This window comes from Phyllobates terribilis, unplaced genomic scaffold (assembly GCF_046119375.1).
Source record: "Phyllobates terribilis strain yellow unplaced genomic scaffold, ASM4611937v1 Scaffold_4__5_contigs__length_816908805, whole genome shotgun sequence".
In the NCBI taxonomy this organism is placed as follows: domain Eukaryota; kingdom Metazoa; phylum Chordata; class Amphibia; order Anura; family Dendrobatidae; genus Phyllobates; species Phyllobates terribilis.
In genome coordinates this window covers 423092640-423116138 of record NW_027362764.1, presented here as the reverse complement: position 1 = coordinate 423116138, position 23499 = coordinate 423092640, and the positions used below count along the sequence as shown (strand labels likewise).

General features: G+C 45.1%; 1 protein-coding gene across 1 annotated transcript in view; it reads left to right on the top strand.

The window, feature by feature from the left end:
• OTULIN (OTU deubiquitinase with linear linkage specificity) overlaps window positions 1-19415 on the top strand; it is a 49785-nt gene extending 30370 nt beyond the window's left edge. The window contains exons 9-10 of the mRNA XM_073678630.1: window positions 6859-7125; window positions 18527-19415. Coding sequence (XP_073534731.1) covers window positions 6859-7125; window positions 18527-18718 — 459 coding nt within the window. The 3' untranslated portion in view covers window positions 18719-19415. The remainder of the gene's footprint in view (window positions 1-6858; window positions 7126-18526) is intronic.
• Window positions 19416-23499: the final 4084 nt, after the last annotated feature.

Genomic DNA, 23499 nt, shown 5'->3' with positions numbered 1-23499 from the left:
CTATTAGTGCCTATGTATTACACTGTAGTAACAGGTGTGTGGCTCATGTCTTGTGTCAGTGTCTATTAGCGCCTATGTATTACACTGTACTAACAGGTGTGCGGCTCATGTCTTGTGTCAGTGTCTATTAGTGCCTATGTATTACACTGTACTAACAGGTGTGCGGCTCATGTCTTGTATCAGTGTCTATTAGTGCCTATGTATTACACTGTACTAACAGGTGTGCGGCTCATGTCTTGTGTCAGTGTGTTCTTGTCAGTGTCTATTAGTGCCTATGTATTACACTGTACTAACAGGTGTGCGGCTCATGTCTTGTATCAGTGTCTATTAGTACCTATGTATTACACTGTACTAACAGGTGTGCGGCTCATGTCTTGTGTCAGTGTCTATTAGTGCCTATGTATTACACTGTAGTAACAGGTGTGCGGCTTGTGTCAGTGTCTATTAGTGCCTATGTATTACACTGTACTAACAGGTGTGCGGCTCATGTCTTGTATCAGTGTCTATTAGTGCCTATGTATTACACTGTAGTAACAGGTGTGCGGCTCATGTCTTGTGTCAGTGTGTTCTTGTCAGTGTCTATTAGCGCCTATGTATTACACTGTAGTAACAGGTGTGCGGCTCATGTGTTGTGTCAGTGTGTTCTTGTCAGTGTCTATTAGCGCCTATGTATTACACTGTAGTAACAGGTGTGCGGCTCATGTCTTGTGTCAGTGTGTTCTTGTCAGTGTCTATTAGCGCCTATGTATTACACTGTAGTAACAGGTGTGCGGCTCATGTCAGTGTCTATTAGTGCCTATGTATTACACTGTAGTAACAGGTGTGCGGCTCATGTCTTGTGTCAGTGTCTATTAGTGCCTATGTATTACACTGTACTAACAGGTGTGCGGCTCATGTCTTGTGTCGGTGTCTATTAGTGCCTATGTATTACACTGTACTAACAGGTGTGCGGCTCATGTCTTGTCAGTGTCTATTAGTGCCTATGTATTACACTGTACTAACAACAGGTGTGCGGCTCATGTCTTGTCAGTGTCTATTAGTGCCTATGTATTACACTGTACTAACAGGTGTGCGGCTCATGTCTTGTCAGTGTCTATTAGTGCCTATGTATTACACTGTACTAACAGGTGTGCGGCTCATGTCTTGTGTCAGTGTGTTCTTGTCAGTGTCTATTAGTGCCTATGTGTTACACTGTAGTAACAGGTGTGCGGCTCATGTCTTGTGTCAGTGTGTTCTTGTCAGTGTCTATTAGCGCCTATGTATTACACTGTACTAACAGGTGTGCGGCTCATGTCTTGTGTCAGTGTCTATTAGCGCCTATGTATTACACTGTACTAACAGGTGTGCGGCTCATGTCTTGTATCAGTGTCTATTAGTGCCTATGTATTACACTGTACTAACAGGTGTGCGGCTCATGTCTTGTGTCAGTGTGTTCTTGTCAGTGTCTATTAGTGCCTATGTGTTACACTGTAGTATCAGGTGTGCGGCTCATGTGTTGTGTCAGTGTGTTCTTGTCAGTGTCTATTAGTGCCTATGTATTACACTGTAGTAACAGGTGTGTGGCTCATGTCTTGTGTCAGTGTGTTCTTGTCAGTGTCTATTAGCGCCTATGTATTACACTGTACTAACAGGTGTGCGGCTCATGTCTTGTGTCAGTGTCTATTAGCGCCTATGTATTACACTGTACTAACAGGTGTGCGGCTCATGTCTTGTGTCAGTGTCTATTAGCGCCTATGTATTACACTGTACTAACAGGTGTGCGGCTCATGTCTTGTATCAGTGTCTATTAGTACCTATGTATTACACTGTACTAACAGGTGTGCGGCTCATGTCTTGTGTCAGTGTCTATTAGCGCCTATGTATTACACTGTACTAACAGGTGTGCGGCTCATGTCTTGTGTCAGTGTCTATTAGTGCCTATGTATTACACTGTACTAACAGGTGTGCGGCTCATGTCTTGTGTCAGTGTGTTCTTGTCAGTGTCTATTAGTGCCTATATATTACACTGTAGTAACAGGTGTGCGGCTCATGTCTTGTGTCAGTGTGTTCTTGTCAGTGTCTATTAGTGCCTATGTATTACACTGTAGTAACAGGTGTGTGGCTCATGTGTTGTGTCAGTGTGTTCTTGTCAGTGTCTATTAGCGCCTATGTATTACACTGTAGTAACAGGTGTGCGGCTCATGTCTTGTGTCAGTGTGTTCTTGTCAGTGTCTATTAGCGCCTATGTATTACACTGTAGTAACAGGTGTGCGGCTCATGTCTTGTGTCAGTGTCTATTAGTGCCTATGTATTACACTGTAGTAACAGGTGTGCGGCTCGTGTCTTGTGTCAGTGTGTTTTTGTCAGTGTCTATTAGTGCCTATGTATTACACTGTAGTAACAGGTGTGTGGCTCATGTCTTGTGTCAGTGTGTTCTTGTCAGTGTCTATTAGTGCCTATGTATTACACTGTAGTAACAGGTGTGTGGCTCATGTCTTGTGTCAGTGTCTATTAGTGCCTATGTATTACACTGTAGTAACAGGTGTGCGGCTCATGTCTTGTGTCAGTGTCTATTAGTGCCTATGTATTACACTGTAGTAACAGGTGTGCGGCTCATGTCTTGTGTCAGTGTCTATTAGTGCCTATGTATTACACTGTAGTAACAGGTGTGTGGCTCATGTCTTGTGTCAGTGTGTTCTTGTCAGTGTCTATTAGTGCCTATGTATTACACTGTAGTAACAGGTGTGTGGCTCATGTCTTGTGTCAGTGTGTTCTTGTCAGTGTCTATTAGCGCCTATGTATTACACTGTACTAACAGGTGTGCGGCTCATGTCTTGTGTCAGTGTCTATTAGTGCCTATGTATTACACTGTAGTAACAGGTGTGTGGCTCATGTGTTGTGTCAGTGTGTTCTTGTCAGTGTCTATTAGCGCCTATGTATTACACTGTAGTAACAGGTGTGCGGCTCATGTCTTGTGTCAGTGTGTTCTTGTCAGTGTCTATTAGCGCCTATGTATTACACTGTAGTAACAGGTGTGCGGCTCATGTCTTGTGTCAGTGTCTATTAGTGCCTATGTATTACACTGTAGTAACAGGTGTGCGGCTCGTGTCTTGTGTCAGTGTGTTTTTGTCAGTGTCTATTAGTGCCTATGTATTACACTGTAGTAACAGGTGTGTGGCTCATGTCTTGTGTCAGTGTGTTCTTGTCAGTGTCTATTAGTGCCTATGTATTACACTGTAGTAACAGGTGTGTGGCTCATGTCTTGTGTCAGTGTCTATTAGTGCCTATGTATTACACTGTAGTAACAGGTGTGCGGCTCATGTCTTGTGTCAGTGTCTATTAGTGCCTATGTATTACACTGTAGTAACAGGTGTGCGGCTCATGTCTTGTGTCAGTGTCTATTAGTGCCTATGTATTACACTGTAGTAACAGGTGTGTGGCTCATGTCTTGTGTCAGTGTGTTCTTGTCAGTGTCTATTAGTGCCTATGTATTACACTGTAGTAACAGGTGTGTGGCTCATGTCTTGTGTCAGTGTGTTCTTGTCAGTGTCTATTAGCGCCTATGTATTACACTGTACTAACAGGTGTGCGGCTCATGTCTTGTGTCAGTGTCTATTAGTGCCTATGTATTACACTGTAGTAACAGGTGTGTGGCTCATGTCTTGTGTCAGTGTGTTCTTGTCAGTGTCTATTAGTGCCTATGTATTACACTGTAGTAACAGGTGTGCGGCTCATGTCTTGTGTCAGTGTGTTCTTGTCAGTGTCTATTAGTGCCTATGTATTACACTGTAGTAACAGGTGTGTGGCTCATGTGTTGTGTCAGTGTGTTCTTGTCAGTGTCTATTAGCGCCTATGTATTACACTGTAGTAACAGGTGTGCGGCTCATGTCTTGTGTCAGTGTGTTCTTGTCAGTGTCTATTAGCGCCTATGTATTACACTGTAGTAACAGGTGTGCGGCTCATGTCTTGTGTCAGTGTCTATTAGTGCCTATGTATTACACTGTAGTAACAGGTGTGTGGCTCATGTCTTGTGTCAGTGTCTATTAGTGCCTATGTATTACACTGTAGTAACAGGTGTGCGGCTCGTGTCTTGTGTCAGTGTCTATTAGTGCCTATGTATTACACTGTAGTAACAGGTGTGTGGCTCATGTCTTGTGTCAGTGTGTTCTTGTCAGTGTCTATTAGCGCCTATGTATTACACTGTACTAACAGGTGTGCGGCTCATGTCTTGTGTCAGTGTCTATTAGTGCCTATGTATTACACTGTAGTAACAGGTGTGTGGCTCATGTCTTGTGTCAGTGTGTTCTTGTCAGTGTCTATTAGTGCCTATGTATTACACTGTAGTAACAGGTGTGCGGCTCATGTCTTGTGTCAGTGTGTTCTTGTCAGTGTCTATTAGTGCCTATGTATTACACTGTAGTAACAGGTGTGTGGCTCATGTCTTGTGTCAGTGTGTTCTTGTCAGTGTCTATTAGTGCCTATGTATTACACTGTAGTAACAGGTGTGTGGCTCATGTCTTGTGTCAGTGTCTATTAGTGCCTATGTATTACACTGTAGTAACAGGTGTGCGGCTCATGTCTTGTGTCAGTGTGTTCTTGTCAGTGTCTATTAGTGCCTATGTATTACACTGTAGTAACAGGTGTGTGGCTCATGTCTTGTGTCAGTGTGTTCTTGTTAGTGTCTATTAGTGCCTATGTATTACACTGTAGTAACAGGTGTGCGGCTCATGTCTTGTGTCAGTGTGTTCTTGTTAGTGTCTATTAGTGCCTATGTATTACACTGTAGTAACAGGTGTGCGGCTCATGTCTTGTGTCAGTGTGTTCTTGTCAGTGTCTATTAGTGCCTATGTATTACACTGTAGTAACAGGTGTGTGGCTCATGTCTTGTCAGTGTCTATTAGTGCCTATGTATTACACTGTAGTAACAGGTGTGCGGCTCATGTCTTGTGTCAGTGTGTTCTTGTCAGTGTCTATTAGTGCCTATGTATTACACTGTAGTAACAGGTGTGTGGCTCATGTCTTGTGTCAGTGTGTTCTTGTTAGTGTCTATTAGTGCCTATGTATTACACTGTAGTAACAGGTGTGCGGCTCATGTCTTGTGTCAGTGTGTTCTTGTCAGTGTCTATTAGTGCCTATGTATTACACTGTACTAACAGGTGTGCGGCTCATGTCTTGTGTCAGTGTGTTCTTGTTAGTGTCTATTAGTGCCTATGTATTACACTGTAGTAACAGGTGTGCGGCTCATGTCTTGTGTCAGTGTCTATTAGTGCCTATGTATTACACTGTAGTAACAGGTGTGCGGCTCATGTCTTGTATCAGTGTCTATTAGTGCCTATGTATTACACTGTAGTAACAGGTGTGCGGCTCATGTCTTGTGTCAGTGTGTTCTTGTCAGTGTCTATTAGTGCCTATGTATTACACTGTAGTAACAGGTGTGCGGCTCATGTCTTGTGTCAGTGTGTTCTTGTTAGTGTCTATTAGTGCCTATGTATTACACTGTACTAACAGGTGTGCGGCTCATGTCTTGTGTCAGTGTCTATTAGTGCCTATGTATTACACTGTAGTAACAGGTGTGCGGCTCATGTCTTGTGTCAGTGTGTTCTTAGTAACACATTGTTTCAGATGCTACATTGGTTTCCACGACACAAAGTAAAGTCCGTTCTTGGTGCAGAGCTGTAGCTTTCAGGGGTAGTTCTGCAGGTTGAGAAATTGATTGTATAATGCACTAATAATGAAGGGAATCTGTCAGCAGGATTTCATCCCCCAAACTATATGCGCATGTAGTTGTCTCAAAGACAAGTCCAGCAATACCTTTACATGGCCGTTCCGTTACTCTGCGAGGCTGTATCTGCCGGTGTCACGTCACTTGGCAGGCCTGGCCCAGTTTGTGGACAAATGTCAAATGTATTTTGTACATTTTTGAGTTGTTTGGTTATTATTCTTACCTTTTAATAGATGAAAATAAACAATTGAGATGGAAAGATTTTCGTTTTAATTCAATTGAATAATAATCTTACACTAATTGTTACCTTATATTTTGCACACGCAGATATTCTCCTAAGAAAGACAACACCTCACTTTTTAACTTCCTTTAAGTATTCAGGTTTTAGGTTTATTAACCTTTAGATTGACCAGCACAATTTAGTTGTTCAGTAATAAAATTAATCATCAAAAATACAAATTGCCTAATCCTTTTGCACACGGCGTATAAATAGTTTGGGGACGAAATCCTGCTGACAATTTCCCTTTTAATTGAGATTTGCTGATCACACGGCATGATGGAGGTCTGCCGTTATCCCCTGATAATTATATATGCAGGTATCATGCAACGGCCAAGACAAATTGCAATGGATATCATATTGAAAGTGTTCCTTTCTCTTACCTGTTTTTCCAAAAATCAAAAATGCATGCAAAATGAATAAGCGTTATAATGTATTATAGCGTCTCAGTGCTTTCCTTTGGATCAGATGACTCCTTCCCAGTATACCTGCTGTTCAGAATCTCTGCAATCATTGGAAGACGAACATACACAATAGACTAAGGTTGGCCGAACCCGCTGATATCGTCAGGTTTTGCCAACATTCTATTGTGTATTGGAGCCCCACACAATTGATTGGGGGATTTAAGCGTCTGACATGTCTGATTTCGGACTGCTAATCCTTTTTATCCTTCCAGAGATGAGACTTGCTTGGCGACTGCTCTCTGAGAGCACAGAATCACCCGTTCGGCTGTCTGGGAGAACCAGATGAAGTCTTTGAAATAATTTTAGTGATTTTTATTTTTTTTTCTCCCTCCATCTACTTGTTATTCCTCAACACAAGCCATGCCATACATGCTCTAATTTTTGTATTTCTTTATTTGCCATCTCTTTTTCCCCAGTGGTCTGACCTGAGTGAGATACAGATATCGGACAAGAAACAAGCTGCTTGTGATGAGATCTTTCAGAATGAAGAGGAGTATTGCTTGTATGAGGCAGTGAAGTTCCTGATGCTGAAAACAGCCATTGACTTATTTAATGCTAGTGAAAATGGCACAGAAGTTCCTGTGTTCTCCTGGCTGTTGTTTGCTCGGAACACCTCCAGCAATCCTTGTGAGTTTCTGAAGAATCACTTAAATCACGTGGGGCACTCTGGAGGACTTGAGCAGGTATGTTAATCAAGGAGGCATCTATTGTTCACATGTAATGTTTTAAAGAAAAATCTACTTTTGTGGGTCTTTAATTATTACATGTGACTGCAGACTGCTGAAATGTGACAACATGCCACGCACACAATGTCGCGACTCTGTATTCCCTGTGTGAATTGGTCATTACATGACCGCATGTAGACTTTACATACGTGTGGTCACCTGGTGACCATTCTCATCTGGCTTCACTCAATTCTCTTCTTTGTAGAGAAGCTGGATGTGACTAGTTGGCACAGGACTGCATATATACTGTAATGGGACTGCCAACTCACACATAATACAGGAGAATCTGGCCAGTGTGTGCACCGCATACTGTCATGATTTAGCAGTCTGCCGTCACATATAGTGACTGCAGACCTTTCTTCTAAAATCAGTAAACCCCTGTGCCAACTCTAACTCCTTAATGATGCATGCAGCATATGCAGTTGTGGTCAACATTATTGGCACTCCTGAATATTAAATACACCATGTAGAACATCTTCTGAACTAAAATGTTTAAGAAAACTGTGTGTGTGCACATGTTTTAGCACAGAAAAGCACAAGACCTTAAAAAATGCTAAAATCAGTAGAAACGAATACAACATTGAAAATAATGGCAGGATGCCACTAGTGGCACAATATGTTCAGTTTGACACAAAGGACAAAATCTGACTAACCTGTTAAAGGGGTTGTTGGGGCTCAAGCTACAAGTCTGCAGTCGCTATGTGACTGCAGACATGTGAATGCTCACAACGCATGCACTGTGAGGATTCACCGGGAGTGACCGTCATGTGACTGCAAGTATGCACTATGCATACTTCCGGCAACTTTCCAGCTACAGTAAATGGACATTGCTTCACTCAGTGCAAGTGTATTGAGCAAGGCTGGACAAAGTCTAGTCCAGATTGTGGCCGGGAGTATGCAAATCGCATACTTGTGGTTACATTACTACTGATGGCGCCGGAACCAGAAAATCCTTAGAATTGCTCCCAAGTGTAAGAAACTTTGGTCTGAGTTGAACAAAATGAGTCCTACAACAGGATAATGACCCAAAACACACATCCGAAAGTACAGAAGAATGGTTAAGAAGAGAATATGGCCGCCTTTTTATCTGGCTGAAAAGTCCTGATCTCAATGTAATTGTAAATCTCTGAGAGCTGAAGTCTGATATTGGGAAAAGGAGCCCTACAGACATGCAAGAGAAACTACCATCAGACCAGGGAAAGAAGCGCACAGATGGCTGCAAAAAGCCAACGTTTGGAGGCTGTCGTCACTAGAGTTTGGGCCACCTAGTATTCGGGAAGGATCCTTTAATCCTGCCCATGTCATATAGTATGTTTGGACATGATATTAAACTATTCTTATGATGCACATAGCCACTTATTGCTGAGATTGGCTTTTTCCTAATTAACAATGAAGGTGGCCAATAATGCTGACCACAGCTGTACATGCTCCTGGGAGAGAGTTATGTTTCAGGTCCTGTGTTTCATGCACTCTCTAATATGCCATTAACTGTGTTATCACTAAATCTAATTTTCCTTATTCATTACTCCAGCTTTTTGGCTCAATTAAGTCTGCTGCCCATGGATAGTGTATATCTATTGGATAGCTGTAAAATGTTGACACTCATAAGCACTTTATCAGCCTCCTAAGGCTATGTTCACACATCTTGTTTTTTTTCAGCGTTTTTTTTTTAATGCAAATTTTCAGCTGTGTTTTACAGTACCAGCCAAGTCTGAGATTCCAGAAATCTCATGCACACATCTCGTTTTGTTTTTTTTCAGGATTTTGTGCTTTGCATGTTTTTTTGCAAGATAAAGCATGTCACTTCTTTCAGCATTTTTTCAACCATTAGAAGTAATGGGTGGTGAAAAAAACGCAGGTGTCAGGTTTTCCAGCGTTTTTCCAGTGTTTTTTGTGCCAAAACCAGAATGATTTTTTTTTTTCTCACTAAACTTTATGTATATGCATAAAGAAAAATATACAAAAAACACTGAATTCAGCAGCACAAATAACTGACCATACTTGGACCCCCAGATCACCAGGTCCATAAATAATAGTGTGCTTACTATATGGACCAATTTAGAATGCCAGACCATTCGGTAAGACACATGACAAGAAGAGAACCACCGAATGATAGGTCCAAAGAGACAAAGTAATTTGCATAAATAACCTTTATTGTGAAGTTGTGGTTAAGTGGCACTACATGCACAAGCATGACCGCACTACAGGACCAAACATAATTTACAAAAAATCACTGTTACTATTGCACTACAGTGATGTGCTGGACTAAATGTCAAAGAGAATTGTAGAAAAGAGAAAAAGCAGGTAACAGGTAGATGACCAGGATGGATAATCATGAATAGATGCTTTAAGAGCCAAAGCATGCAATGCACATACAGTACAGACCTAAAGTTTGGACACACCTTCTCATTTAAAGATTTTTCTGTATTTTCATGACTATGAAAATTGTACATTCACACTGAAGGCATCAAAACTATGAATTAACATATGTGGAATTAAATACTTAACAAAAAAGTGTGAAGCAACTGAAAATATGTCTTATATTCTAGGTTCTTCAAAGTAGCCACCTTTTGCTTTGATGACTGCTTTGCACACTCTTGGAATTCTCTTGATGAGCTTCAAGAGGTAGTCAGCTGAAATGGTGTTCACTTCACAGGCGTGCCCTGTAAGGTTTAATAAGTGGGATTTCTTGCCTTATAAATGGGGTTGGGACCATCAGTTGTGTTGTGCAGAAGTCTGGTGGATACACAGCTGATAGTCCTACTGAATAGACTGTTAGCTGCTTTTTTCTTGCCATAATACAAATTCTAAGTAAAGAAAAACGAGTGTCCATCATTACTTTAAGAAATGAAGGTCAGTCAGTCTGAAAAATTGGGCAAACTTTGAAAGTGTCCCCAAGTGCAGTTGCAAAAACCATCAAGCGCTACAAAGAAACTGGCTCACATGAGGACCGCCCCAGGAACTGAAGACCAAGAGTCACCTCTGCTTCGGAGGATAAGTTTATCCGAGTCACCAGCCTCAGAAATCGCAGGTTAACAGCAGCTCAGATTAGAGACCAGGTCAATGCCACACAGAGTTCTAGCAGCAGACACATCTCTTCAACATCTGTTAAGAGGAGACTTTGTGCAGCAGGCCTTAATGGTGAAATAGCTGCTAGGAATCCACTGCTAAGGACAGGCAACAAGCAGAAGAGACTTGTTTGGGCTAAAGAACACAAGGAATGGACATTAGACCAGTGGAAATCTGTGCTTTGGTCTGATGAGTCCAAATTTGAGATCTTTGGTTCCAACCACCATGTCTTTGTGCAACGCAGAAAAGGTGAATGGATGGACTCTACATGCCTAGTTCCCACCGTGAAGCATGGAGGAGGAGGTGTGATGGTGTGGGGGTGCTTTGCTGGTGACACTGTTGGGGATTTATTCAAAATTGAAGGCATACTGAACCAGCATGGCTACCACAGCATCTTGCAGCAGCATGCTATTCCATCCAGTTTGCGTTTAGTTGGACCATCATTTATTTTTCAACAGGACAATGACCCCAAACACACCTCCAGGCTGTGTAAGGGCTATTTGACCAAGAGGGAGAGTGATGGTGCGCCACGCTAGATGACCTGGCCTCCACAGTCACCAGACCTGAACCCAATCAAGATGGTTTGGGGTGAGCTGGACCGCAGAGTGAAGGCAAAAGGGCCAACAAGTGCTAAGCATCTCTGGGAACTCCTTCAAGATTGTTGGAAGACCATTTCCGGTGACTACCTCTTGAAGCTCATCAAGAGAATGCCAAGAGTGTGCAAAGCAGTCATCAAAGCAAAAGGTGGCTACTTTGAAGAACCTAGAATACAAGACATATTTTCAGTTGTTTCACACTTTTTTGTTAAGTATATAATTCCACATGTGTTAATTCATAGTTTTGATGCCTTCAGTGTGAATGTACAATTTTCAAAGTCATGAAAATACAGAAAAATCTTTAAATGAGAAGGTGTCCAAACTTTTGGTCTGTACTGTATATTATAATTGAATAAATTGATTAACCATTCATGTGTCTCGTATGCCTAGGTGTTAGTGCTTGTGTTAGATCCATGGCATCATATCCTGTTAAAAGAAGAAACGATTCTATACCTGCATCATTGGTCCAGCTATATGAGTGGCACCGTGCGGCACAGCCCCGACGCGCGTTTTGGACACACGTCCTTCGTCAGGGAGTGACAGGCATCGGGGCTGTGCCGCACGGTGCCACTCGTATAGCTGGACCAATGATGCAGGTATAGAACAGTTTCTTCTTTTTACAGGATATGATGCCATGGATCTAACACAAGCACTAACACCCAGGCATACGAGACACATGAATGGTTAATCAATTTATTCAATTGTAATATATGTGTATTGTATGCTTTGGCTCTTAGAGTATCTATTCATGATTATCCATCCTGGCCATCTACCTGTTACTTACCTGCTTTTTCTCTTTTCTACTATTCTCTTTGACATTTAGTCCAGCACATGACTGTAGTGCAATAATAATTTACAAAAAATCATTGTTGTTATGTTTGGCCCTGTAGTGCAGTCATGCTTGTGCATGTAGTGCCACTTAACCTTTATTGTGAAGTTGTGGTTATTTATGCAAATTACTTTGTCTCTTTGGACCTATCATTCGGTGGTTCTCTTCTCGTCATGCATAAAGAAAAGGACAGTGAGAAAAACGCAGCAAAAAACAAACAAAAAAAGCAAGAAAAATCCTGAACAAACCTCCTGGCAAGAGATCAGGTTTTGCTGCAGAAAAATAACGCAGCAAAAACGCAATGTGTGAACATAGCCTAATACCATTTTCAATTATCCTTTTTTTTTTTTTTTTTTTTTTTTTTTTACAATATGTGTATTGAATTTTGCACAAAAATCAGAACATACAATCTATAGGGCCAACAGATGCCCAAAACTGTTCCCCAACCTACGGTATAAAAATTAATAAAAGGAAAATTACATATACATTAAAGAAAACAAAAGAGAAAAGAATGGATTAATTACATTAATTTCCCCATATATTAGATGGTTGTGAGAAATAATTTATATCCGTAAGTGCTGTGAATGTCGCATGGCTCATATTTACACTATTGCAAGATCGGAGGTGCAAGGTAGGGAGAGGGGCCCAGAATCGTCCCGCACGTCACCCAAACTCAGAACGGCACACAAAATATCCCGCTTCCTCAACGTTCCCCATGTATAGACAATGGGCTGTTTAACCCAATTATCCTTTTATTATCCCTATCCCTGTAGTGTGTTTAATGAATCGGGGAGATAGTTTTTAAAGCTTTTTTTTGCCAGAAAATTGGCTTAAGAAACATTGAAAAGTTACAATTATTTTTGCGTAGCGTGAGGCTGTGCAAATGTAGCACCCTGAGGATTCGGCTGCTACAGGGGTATTGCACCTCAATCCAGAGGTGTGATATTCCACTCCCGGGTAAGGATGGAGTGTGGACCTGAGCTCGGTAGGCTGCATGCACTACATACATCCCATTTCCGAGGAACAGGCCGACGGTACTCCCACTTAGAAATGTGCAGGTACGACCGAGTCTGTTCCTGGCTGGAGTGGGAGGGGGGTGGTACATCCCAAGTAGTGTAGGGGCAGATAGGGGGAGCAGCCTGGGTAAAGATAGGAGCTCATTGGGTGCTGGTCACCTGAGCTCACACATAGAGGGTGTATATAAGGTGGGCACCATCAGAGAACAGGGTCAGTCTGTCAGAGTCAGGAAGAGGAGCAGAGCAGATCCAAAGAGAGAGAGTGGAGCAGAGAGGAAAGACCCAGAGAGGGGACAAAGAGAGGACTCTGAGAACCCAAATTCAAGCTACGGGTGAAGAGTCGGCATCAGGGTACCGGAACCCAAGCTGGTGGGAGCAAAAACACACCCCAGCCAGAGACCGGAGGCCGTGGGCAGCGTCTGCCACGGCCACCCACCACATCCACCACGAAGGCATACCACGTGGAGGGTCAGGGAACCCAAGGCCAAGGGTCACCCAACAGAAGGCCCGAGGGAGCTGGACCTGGGTGGATCAATAGTGGGGACGGCCAGAGAAAGGACAGAAGGAGAGCTCAGGGTCACGCTCCAGACTCGCTTGGGGGTTGGCTGGATCCAGGACCTGGTGGATGCAGCACGGCTCGGGAGGTCACTTGAAGCTGGAGTGACCGGAACATCAGCAGTGAGTAAATACCCTAAACTGCACAACCCGACTCTGTCTTCATTTAACATCCCTGCTGCACCACCACCACCCCCATCCTCTGCACCTGACCCCCTGAGGCTATACCCCACCCGTTGGGGGTTATACCACCAAAAGCTGCACCTACACCATCAGCCTCAGCGGACCCTGCTGCAGCGGCGGCCATAGTGACCGCAATACAACGGGTGGCGTAGTCGACAATAAAGAACTTTATAACATCTGTAGGACTGCCACATACAACTGAGTTTGACACCCTGGGCACGGACCGGGTCACAGCCACTCGGAAGACTACAACTCCCATCTGATCCGGCTCCGGATATTCCCCCTAAAGAATATGGCCCAGGGGGCGCGTCAACTTTGGCGTAGTCGGCAGGATTACGTGCCCGCAACACCCGGGTACTGCGTGCCTGAAGAAAAGTGCGAGTTTACCTCAAAAAGAAGTCTCCTGCCGGTTCCGGAGGGTCCATGCCATCGGACTCCATCACAGGTCGATTCCCGCCGGTTGTCCGCCATTAACAGCTTTTTCCCGCCATCTGCAGAGTTTCCCGCCACTGGGAAGCGATTCCCGCCATTTCCAAAGGTTTCCCGCCTTGTCAGAGCGGACGCCATTATGGGCGTGCCAGAGGGTGGCGAGAGGCCACCTCCCATCGTGGGCCAGGACCGAAAATGGCGCCAAAAGTGGAAACCGCCCCCACCAACAGAGACTGTGATGCTAGAGGTGTCTGTCAGCGTGAAAGAACAGCCCCTGGAGCTGACAGTCACCAAGTGGCCCCGGGACCGCCCTCGAAGGGGGAGGAGACGAAAGGAGAGAACAAAGATGGGTGCCGCCTGGAGCAGTCTAGAGCGAGCGCACCCGGAGGCAAGAAGCCGGGAGAAGAATATCGGAGGAGCTTACCCGGAGATGGCGAGAAAGCAGAGCAGCACCGGCCCGTTGGCCAGGAGCCTGCTAGAAACAACAGAAGGAGAGCAGAGCAGCACCGACCCGTTGGTCAGGAGCCTGCTGGAAACAACGACCCCACTAGGCCTAGTGGAGGTCCTAGCACAGCTCCCCCGAGACCGGGAGTGTGCGCAGACCGCTCTGGAGGGCCTCGCAAGGAGGATGGCCCGGGTGCAGCGAGAGACGTTGGCGGAGTGGAGCCGAGAGATGGCCCAGCAGACCGAGACCCGTCAGCGGAGCACGCCACCCAAGACGAGGAGACCGACCGCCTCTGAGGATGGCGCGGGAGGACTGAAGGCCGGAGACGGCGCCGAGAAGGGAGCCGAACGAGTGGAGGCAGGTAAAGGGGACGTCTATACCCCAAACCGGGAAACCGCGTACCTGCCCCAGCTCCCCGTCGCAGAGCCCGAAGTATCCCCTGCCGTGCCCGTCGCTGCAACGTCACCGCCGCAGACTAGGCCTCAAACGGGAGCCGCGACCCCTGTGACGTCACACGCCTCGACCCCGAGCGTGACCAAGCAGGAAGTACCACCAGCCTGGTCGCAAGGCCTAGTACCCCCGGGCGCCGCTATACCAACAGCGCCCCCTACCTCCGCGGAGCCCCCGGCCTGGTCGCAGGGCCAAGTAGCCCAGGGCGCCGCCGTCCTTACGGTGCCCTTCACCTTCCAGATACCCCAGGCCTGGCCGCAAGGCCCGGGCAACCCGGGCGCTAACACCACCGCGCCCATAAGACCTAAAGTGCCGCATCTGGGAGAGGACCTGTACGCCCAGCATACGTGCCCGGATGGGCAGCCATTTATATGGCCACCGGAGTTCCACCATCCCCGACTCCGGAGAGAGAGACCCCTGGATGAACCCCTGATCCCGGCTCCAAAGCCCGTAAAGAGGATCTCGCCCCCGCTAGCAGAAGCACAGTTTGAGTGGGACCCCACTGGAGAAGATCTCATGGGGTTCACTCAAGAGACTCGGGCAGCTGCAGCGGAGCGTGCTGAGTGCTGCCGCCAACAGCTCGAGGACTTTGAGAGGGAGCGGAGAGAGAGGCGGGTCCGGGAACAGCAAGCTCAAGTAAGGAGCGCGGAGCAGAAGAGCCGGGCCAGGAGAGACCCCCGTGCAGCGCATAGTCCCCGCACCACCGGGACTGTGATAAAGTTTAACATGCAGCATGGGTGGGGCTTCATCCGAGACCACCGCACCCTAGGCGACGTCTTCGTGACCAGGAGAGACGTTGAGTCCCACCTACCGGAGGGACACAGAGGTCGTGACCTTTACATCGGGGACGAGGTCACCTTCACCCGGCACAAGTGTGCCAAAGGACCCTACGCCCTCCATGTGCATCGTCTGACGGAGGAAGAGCTGCGGTGTGAGGAGGAAGAACAAGAGGACCCGGACGGGTCTGAAACTAGAGCCAAAGGTAACAATAAAGAAAGAGCAGGAGGACGCCGTCGCTAAGTACAGCGAAGCAGGAGCTGTATATAGTTGCCCGTCGGGGCACAGTAAACTGAAACTGAAACTGTAACTGTTGCTAAATATAGTCCCCGTTGGGACCAGCAAGTGTGAACTGTTACCCGTATTTCCCTAAATCCCACTGACCGAGGACTGAGAACGGTCATTCCTCCCCAATACCTGGCCGAGGACTGAGAGCGGCCATATCCCTGTAAATAGTTGCGCGTCCTAAAGCGCCCCCTACCGGTTTTATAGGAAAACCAGTTTTCAAGAAAAGACTGTCGCACTTTACCCGGTCACACGTTGCACAGTGACCGGAGGAGGAGCCTGAGGCGACGAGAATGATATGAAAAGTTTTATATGATGTTTTATTATGTTTATGAAAAAAAATGTATGTTTGGTGTTTATGTCTTACAGCCCGAGGACGTGCTGTGATTTACCAGGGGGGAATGTAGCACCCTGAGGATTCGGCTGCTACAGGGGTATTGCACCTCAATCCAGAGGTGTGATATTCCACTCCCGGGTAAGGATGGAGTGTGGACCTGAGCTCGGTAGGCTGCATGCACTACATACATCCCATTTCCGAGGAACAGGCCGACGGTACTACCACTTAGAAATGTGCAGGTACGACCGAGTCTGTTCCTGGCTGGAGTGGGAGGGGGGTGGTACATCCCAAGTAGTGTAGGGGCAGATAGGGGGAGCAGCCTGGGTAAAGATAGGAGCTCATTGGGTGCTGGTCACCTGAGCTCACACATAGAGGGTGTATATAAGGTGGGCACCATCAGAGAACAGGGTCAGTCTGTCAGAGTCAGGAAGAGGAGCAGAGCAGATCCAAAGAGAGAGAGTGGAGCAGAGAGGAAAGACCCAGAGAGGGGACAAAGAGAGGACTCTGAGAACCCAAATTCAAGCTACGGGTGAAGAGTCGGCATCAGGGTACCGGAACCCAAGCTGGTGGGGGCAAAAACACACCCCAGCCAGAGACCGGAGGCCGTGGGCAGCGTCTGCCACGGCCACCCACCACATCCACCACGAAGGCATACCACGTGGAGGGTCAGGGAACCCAAGGCCAAGGGTCACCCAACAGAAGGCCCGAGGGAGCTGGACCTGGGTGGATCAATAGTGGGGACGGCCAGAGAAAGGACAGAAGGAGAGCTCAGGGTCACGCTCCGGACTCGCTTGGGGGTTGGCTGGATCCAGGACCTGGTGGATGCAGCACGGCTCGGGAGGTCACTTGAAGCTGGAGTGACCGGAACATCAGCAGTGAGTAAATACCCTAAACTGCACAACCCGACTCTGTCTTCATTTAACATCCCTGCTGCACCACCACAACCCCCATCCTCTGCACCTGACCCCCTGAGGCTATACCCCACCCGTTGGGGGTTATACCACCAAAAGCTGCACCTACACCATCAGCCTCAGCGGACCCTGCTGCAGCGGCGGCCATAGTGACCGCAATACAACGGGTGGCGTAGTCGACAATAAAGAACTTTATAACATCTGTAGGACTGCCACATACAACTGAGTTTGACACCCTGGGCACGGACCGGGTCACAGCCACTCGGAAGACTACAACTCCCATCTGATCCGGCTCCGGATATTCCCCCTAAAGAATATGGCCCAGGGGGCGCGTCACAAACACTTTGCAACTTTTGGAGTTTTCACACCATTTTCACCTAGCGTTGACAAAGCATGTGGAGCTGAGCCGTAACGTAGCGCATCCCGCTAATCAAATTCATGACAAGCTGTGGTGTTCTTTTTGCCGCAAATCTTACTACAGTCAGACAAGAGTAAGATGTGTGGCTAAGGGCATGACACTTTGCACCTTGCTTGATTAATAAATCAGACTGTAACGCCAGCATCCCTGCATAGTTCCTCTCCCCCATCCTCTTTGCAGGGACACCAACATGCTCACTGCCATGGCCACTCGACGGCGTCTCCTGCTTCGGCTCCCATCGCAGCTTCCGAGTTCCAGGGCCTGCGCAGATGTCCCAGCAACATGTGCACTCTGGAAATGTCCCCAGCCTATAGCTGGGAGGCATTAGGTATTTAAGGCACCCTCCCCTGTAGGGAGGTGCCTGAGAAATTTCAGTAGTTACTGTGTCTACTACCTACCAGTCCGTTGTTAGGTTCATGTTCCTGAACCCATTCTGTCTGAGCCTGTCAGTCCTTCTGAACCTGGTCCGTCTGAACCAGTAGTTCTGCCTGAACCAGCACCAGTATCCATACTACCTTTTGGTCCTGTCCTGCCTGACACTCCGAGTCCATACCTGCATCCCTGACCCCTGGGGTCCGCTGCTGCAGTACCGGGGACTGTCCTGGAGTGGTACCTGGTGGCTAACTGCAGCACAAACCTAACATCCCCATCAGAGGCTCTAGTGAAGACCAAGTAGCCCTTAAGTGACGCCCCCCCATAGAGTAAGCCCGATCCATTACACAGGGGTCTTGCACTCCACCTTTCCCACTGATAAAAAAAAGAAATCGCCAATTTTGATGAATCGGGGCTAATGTTTAGTGCTGGTACTCCAACAGCACACTGGTATAACGCCCATAGTGACGTCATTGACATCCCAGTGTGTGGAGAGAAGAGGGATGATTACTTCTCCCCCCTTTTTTTACAAGCACCTACTGAGATGTCAGTCACACTCCTGTGGGCATGATTCCACATGCTAGCAATAAATATCATTTGTAAATATCCTTCAAAAATCCAACAACCGTCTCAACCAATAATATATATATATATATACAGTATATTATTTTATTTTTTTTTGCTTAGGTTGAAATGTTTCTCCTTGGATATGCGTTGCAACACACCATCAAAGTGTATAGATTGTACAAATATGGAACAGATGAATTTATTACCCACTATCCTAATGACCAGGCTGACTGGCCGGTGGTAACGCTTATAACGGAGGATGATCGGCATTACAATGTTCCCGTAAGAGTATGTGAAGAGACCAGTTTATGAACATTAATAGTGCCGGGATTAATACTTGTACTTTATCTCTATAGCTCGTGGTATCCCATATGTGGGAACATTGCAGACATTTTTCTCTGTTCTTAGTAACAGCTGGACGTTATAAACCCGAGGTGCTCGCGCTGCCTTCTCAGAAACCCAAATGTGTAACCGCAGAATAACACTGGCGGAGGTTGTTACAAGGTCGTGGGTGAACGCTTTGCATCCCGGAGGCTTTTCATTTTTAGTGGAGAGGTCTGAAGCTAGAACAAGCGTTGTGAATGTTCTATATGTAGAGTGACTACGGTGCTTTCTTTTTTATTATTATTATAAAGAATTATTAAATGTAAAATGAAGCTTGCTTTCTAGAAATGGCTTGCCTTGGACAGTGTGTTGCGTGCATGGTATGACCTGGTTAAAAGTAACAAAATACAAGTGGATACAATTTTAACAAATTGTGTAGCGCAGTGCATAAACAGCAACAATATGTAACAAGTAATGTCCTAAAGTGAAATGCTAAACTATTATTTTTTATATTAATATTTAATGATATGGCAGAAAGTCTGTTACTGTATTTCACATGGTCAATCACATGCAGGCAGGACTTTACAGCAGAAGCGGCAGCCTTCGTAGGAGAAAGTAATTGTGTCTTAATTTATGACCTATTATGATCTAGCCTGAAAGCAAATAAAGTAATAGAACTGCCTTAATGACACTGACCTCAAGATGGATGTGTATTTTATTTATTTTTATATACATGCAAACGACCTACTCTTTCATCTCATCAGAGTACCACTTTTACCCTTTCGTGCCAGAGCCGGTTTTCGCCTTCGTGACCAGGCCAATTTTCTCAATTCTGACCACTGTCACTTTATGCGGTAATAACTCTGGAACGCTTCAATGTATCAGTGATTCTGAGATTGTTCTATTGTGACATATTGTACTTCATTATAGTTTTAACATTTGTTTGATATAACTTGCGTTTATTTCTGAAAATATTGGAAACTTGGCGAGAATTTTGGAAAATTTCGCAATTTTCAAACTTTTAATTTTTATGCCCTTAAACCAGAGAGAAATGTCACACCACATAGTTAATACATAACATTTCCCACATGTCTACTTTACATCAGCACAATTTTTAAAACATCATATTTTTTTTTTGTTAGGAAGTTAGAAGGGTTAAAAGTTGATCAGCAATTTCTAATTTTTCCAACAAAATTTACAAAACCATTTTTTTAGAGACCACATCACATTTGAAGTGACTTTGAGAGGTCTATATGACAGAAAATACCCAAAGTGACACCATTCTAAAAACTGCACCCCTCAAGGTGCTCTAAACAACATTCAAGAAGTTTATTAACCCTTCAGGTGCTTCACAGGAATTAATGGAACGTGGAAGGAAAAAATGAAAGTTTTACCTTTTCCCACAAAAATGTTACTTTAGCCCCAATTTTTTTTATTTTCACAAGGGTAGCAATAAAAAAATAAACCCCAAAATTTGTTGTGCAATTTCTCCTGAGTACATATATGTGGTCGAAAACTACTGCTTAGGCGCCTGGCACTTCTTGGAAGGGAAGGAGCGGCATTTGACTTTTGGAATGCAAGATTGGCTGGAATCGTTAGCGGACACCATATTACGTTTGTAGAGCCCCTCAGGTGCCTAAACAGTGAAAAAACCCCACAAGTGACGCCCAGTTTGGAAAATAGACCCCTCAAGGAATTTTATCGAGATCTGTGGTGAGCACCTTGAACTCTCAAGGGGCTTCACTGAATTTTATAATGCTGAGCCATGGAAAAAAAACAAAACACATTTTTCCCACAAAAATATTATTTCCACCCCATTTTTTTCATTTGTGGGAGAAAATGGAACCCACAATTTATTGTGCAATTTCTCCTGAGTACGCGGATAACCCAAATGTGGTGGAAATCTAGTGCTTGGGCGCACTGTCGGGCTCGGAAGGGAAGGAGCGCTATTTTTGCTGGAATAGGTTGCGGACACCTTGTCACATTTGAAGAGCCCCTGACCAAAACGGCAGAAACCCCCACAAGTGACCCCATTTTGTACACTAAACCTCTCAAGAAATTAATCTAGGGGAGTAGTGAGTATTTTTAACCCTCAGGCAATTCACAAACTTTATAACATTGGGCTGAGTAAATGAAATATTACTATTTTTTACACTAAAATGTTGCTTTGACCCCAAGTTTGCTCTTCTCAAAAAGGGTAATAGGAGAAAATGAACAGTACAATTTCTCCTGAGAGCATAGATACCCCATATGTGGTCGAAAACTACTTTTGAGGCATAGTACAAAGCTCAGAAGGGAAGGAGCGCCATATTGGAGAGCAGATTTTGCTGGAATGGTTTGAGGGTGCCATGTCACATTGGTAGAGCCCCTGAGGTCCCAGAACAGCAGAAACCCCGATAAGTGACCCGATTTTACAAACTGCACCTCTCAATGAATTCATCTAGGGGTGCAGTGATCATATTGCCACCACATGTGTCTGGCGGAGAAGAAAAAATAATTACATTTTTACCACAAAAAATGTTTTGGCCCCAGATTTTACATTTTCACATGGGGCAATGGGTAAAAACTGTGCCAAAATGTGTCACACAATTTCTTCTTGGCGTGGCAATACTCTATATGTGGCTGTACTGTACTGTTTAGCCACACGGCGAGACTCTGGAGGGACGGAGTGCTATTTACCTCCCGGAGCGCAGATTTTTCTAGAATAGTTTGGGGACTCCATATACAGAGCCCCTAAGTGCTAGAAGAGTGACCTCATTTTGGAAATTAAATTCCCAAAGGTATATCTACTGGTGTAGTGAGGGTTTTGACTCTGGGGTGGGGGAGGGGGGGTTTCCAGAAACCAGCAGCAGTGGATGTTGCTGAGTGAAAATTGCAAACTGCCGTTGTGGTAACCAATACATTGCAGTGCCCGTTCATGTCTCCAGCACGTGCTTCTGGAAATATGCACCCGTAAATTAGGCGGGCTCTTATCACGACAGAAATCCAAACATGTGGACCCTAACTGCACTTTAGGCACACTGGGGCTCAGAAGGGAGAGGGGCATTTGGATTTAGGAGCACAGAATTTGTTGAATTTCTTTTGGGGAGTGAGTAGCAATAGCGCTATTCCAGAGCCTTTGTACTACCAGTAACTTGGAAGCCCCCGATATCTGATGACTGACCTGGGTTGGCGCTTACTTTTTTTTGTGGATTGAGTTGAAGCTTTTATTGGGAACACTTTACGAAACATTTGGGATCACATTTATCCTGCGCTCTACACTGAGCACTTACATCGTGATTTCCATCTAAGTCTCCTTGTGATGTGATTCAGATGAAACCCCCAAAGGATCCATTCACTATTATGAGGCAGCTGCGTTACTCTAAACTCCATCTTGCCTTTGTTCAGCGTTGTCCTTTTCAGAAGTGCACAAAACTGTCCGACAGCAATTTTATGCATGCCTAAAAAGAAAGACACAGCCAGATCACAGGTCAGACGGCGTTCACAGTGCCTGCATCTGCCTCATTATAGGGAATCTTGCACCGGGATTTCTGTGTGAATCTCGTATTTCAGAGATTTACACTGAAATCCTGGTGTAAGGGCTCATCGTAGAGCACAGGATAAACGTGAGCCGAGCCATACTCCGATCTTTGGGAGGCAGAATAAACAAATAGCAGGTGTAGAATTGGTTTTATTTATTTTTTATGCCGTTCCTCATGCAGTATAAGTGATTAGACTCCTTTATTCTTCGGGTCCGTGCGATTACAGCGATACCAGATTTATATTGGGTTTTTATTACATTTAGCAGCTGTCGCACAGTAAAAAAAGCGCTTTTATTTTTTACAAAAACAAGCTTTTGCATCGCCATATTTTGAGAGCTATAATTTTTCCATCTTTAGGCTGACAGTCATGTGAGGGCTTGTATTTTTGCGGGACGAGTTGACATTTTTATTGGTAGCATTTTCAGGCGCGTGGCATTTTTTGATCACTATTCCAATTTTTGGGAGGCAGACTGAACAAAAAACAGCAATTTAGGATTTTTTTTTTTTTTTCAATGTTACGCATGCGGTAAAATTGATGAGGTTGCTTTATTCTTCAGGTCCGTACGATTACAGCGATACCACCTTATTATCCTTTTTTTTTTTTTTTTTTTTAATGTTTTGCTGCTTTTACACACAAACTATTTTATAGAAAAAAATGTTTTTGCATCGCTTTGTTCTGAGAGCTAAAACTTTATTTTACCACTGAAGGAGCTTTTTTTCGTTTTTTTTTTTTTATTTATTTTGTGATTTACCTATTTTAATAGTTTTAAAACATTTAACTTTTTTTTACTTTTTATTGTTGTGATCCCTGGTCTCATGCATTTTAATACATGACAGTTTTACACTGCCAAATCTCCTGTTAGACTCAACTACTGGATGAGTCTAACAGGCCACCGTACATGGCAGACCCGGAGGTAATCATGTGACCTCCGGCTGCCATTACACCCGCAGAACATGTCACGGGGGCGCCAGAGAGGTGAGTGGACGACCTTTCTCACTGTCTTCTAAATGCCGCGATCGCTATTGATCGTGGCATCTAGAAGATTTGATCAGGTCCCAATGATGTGAGCTGTCGCTATGCACAGGAATCGCAGTGCTTGCAGGACCCTGGGATCCTGAGCTCTTCGAGACCGCCAACCATAGTCAAACGTCGGCGCTGTACAAGGTCCAGCAAGCGCCGACATTTAAGTCAGCTAGAGTGTGGATTTAAGTACAGTTATAAGCTATAAAAGCTTACATTCCTGTTAC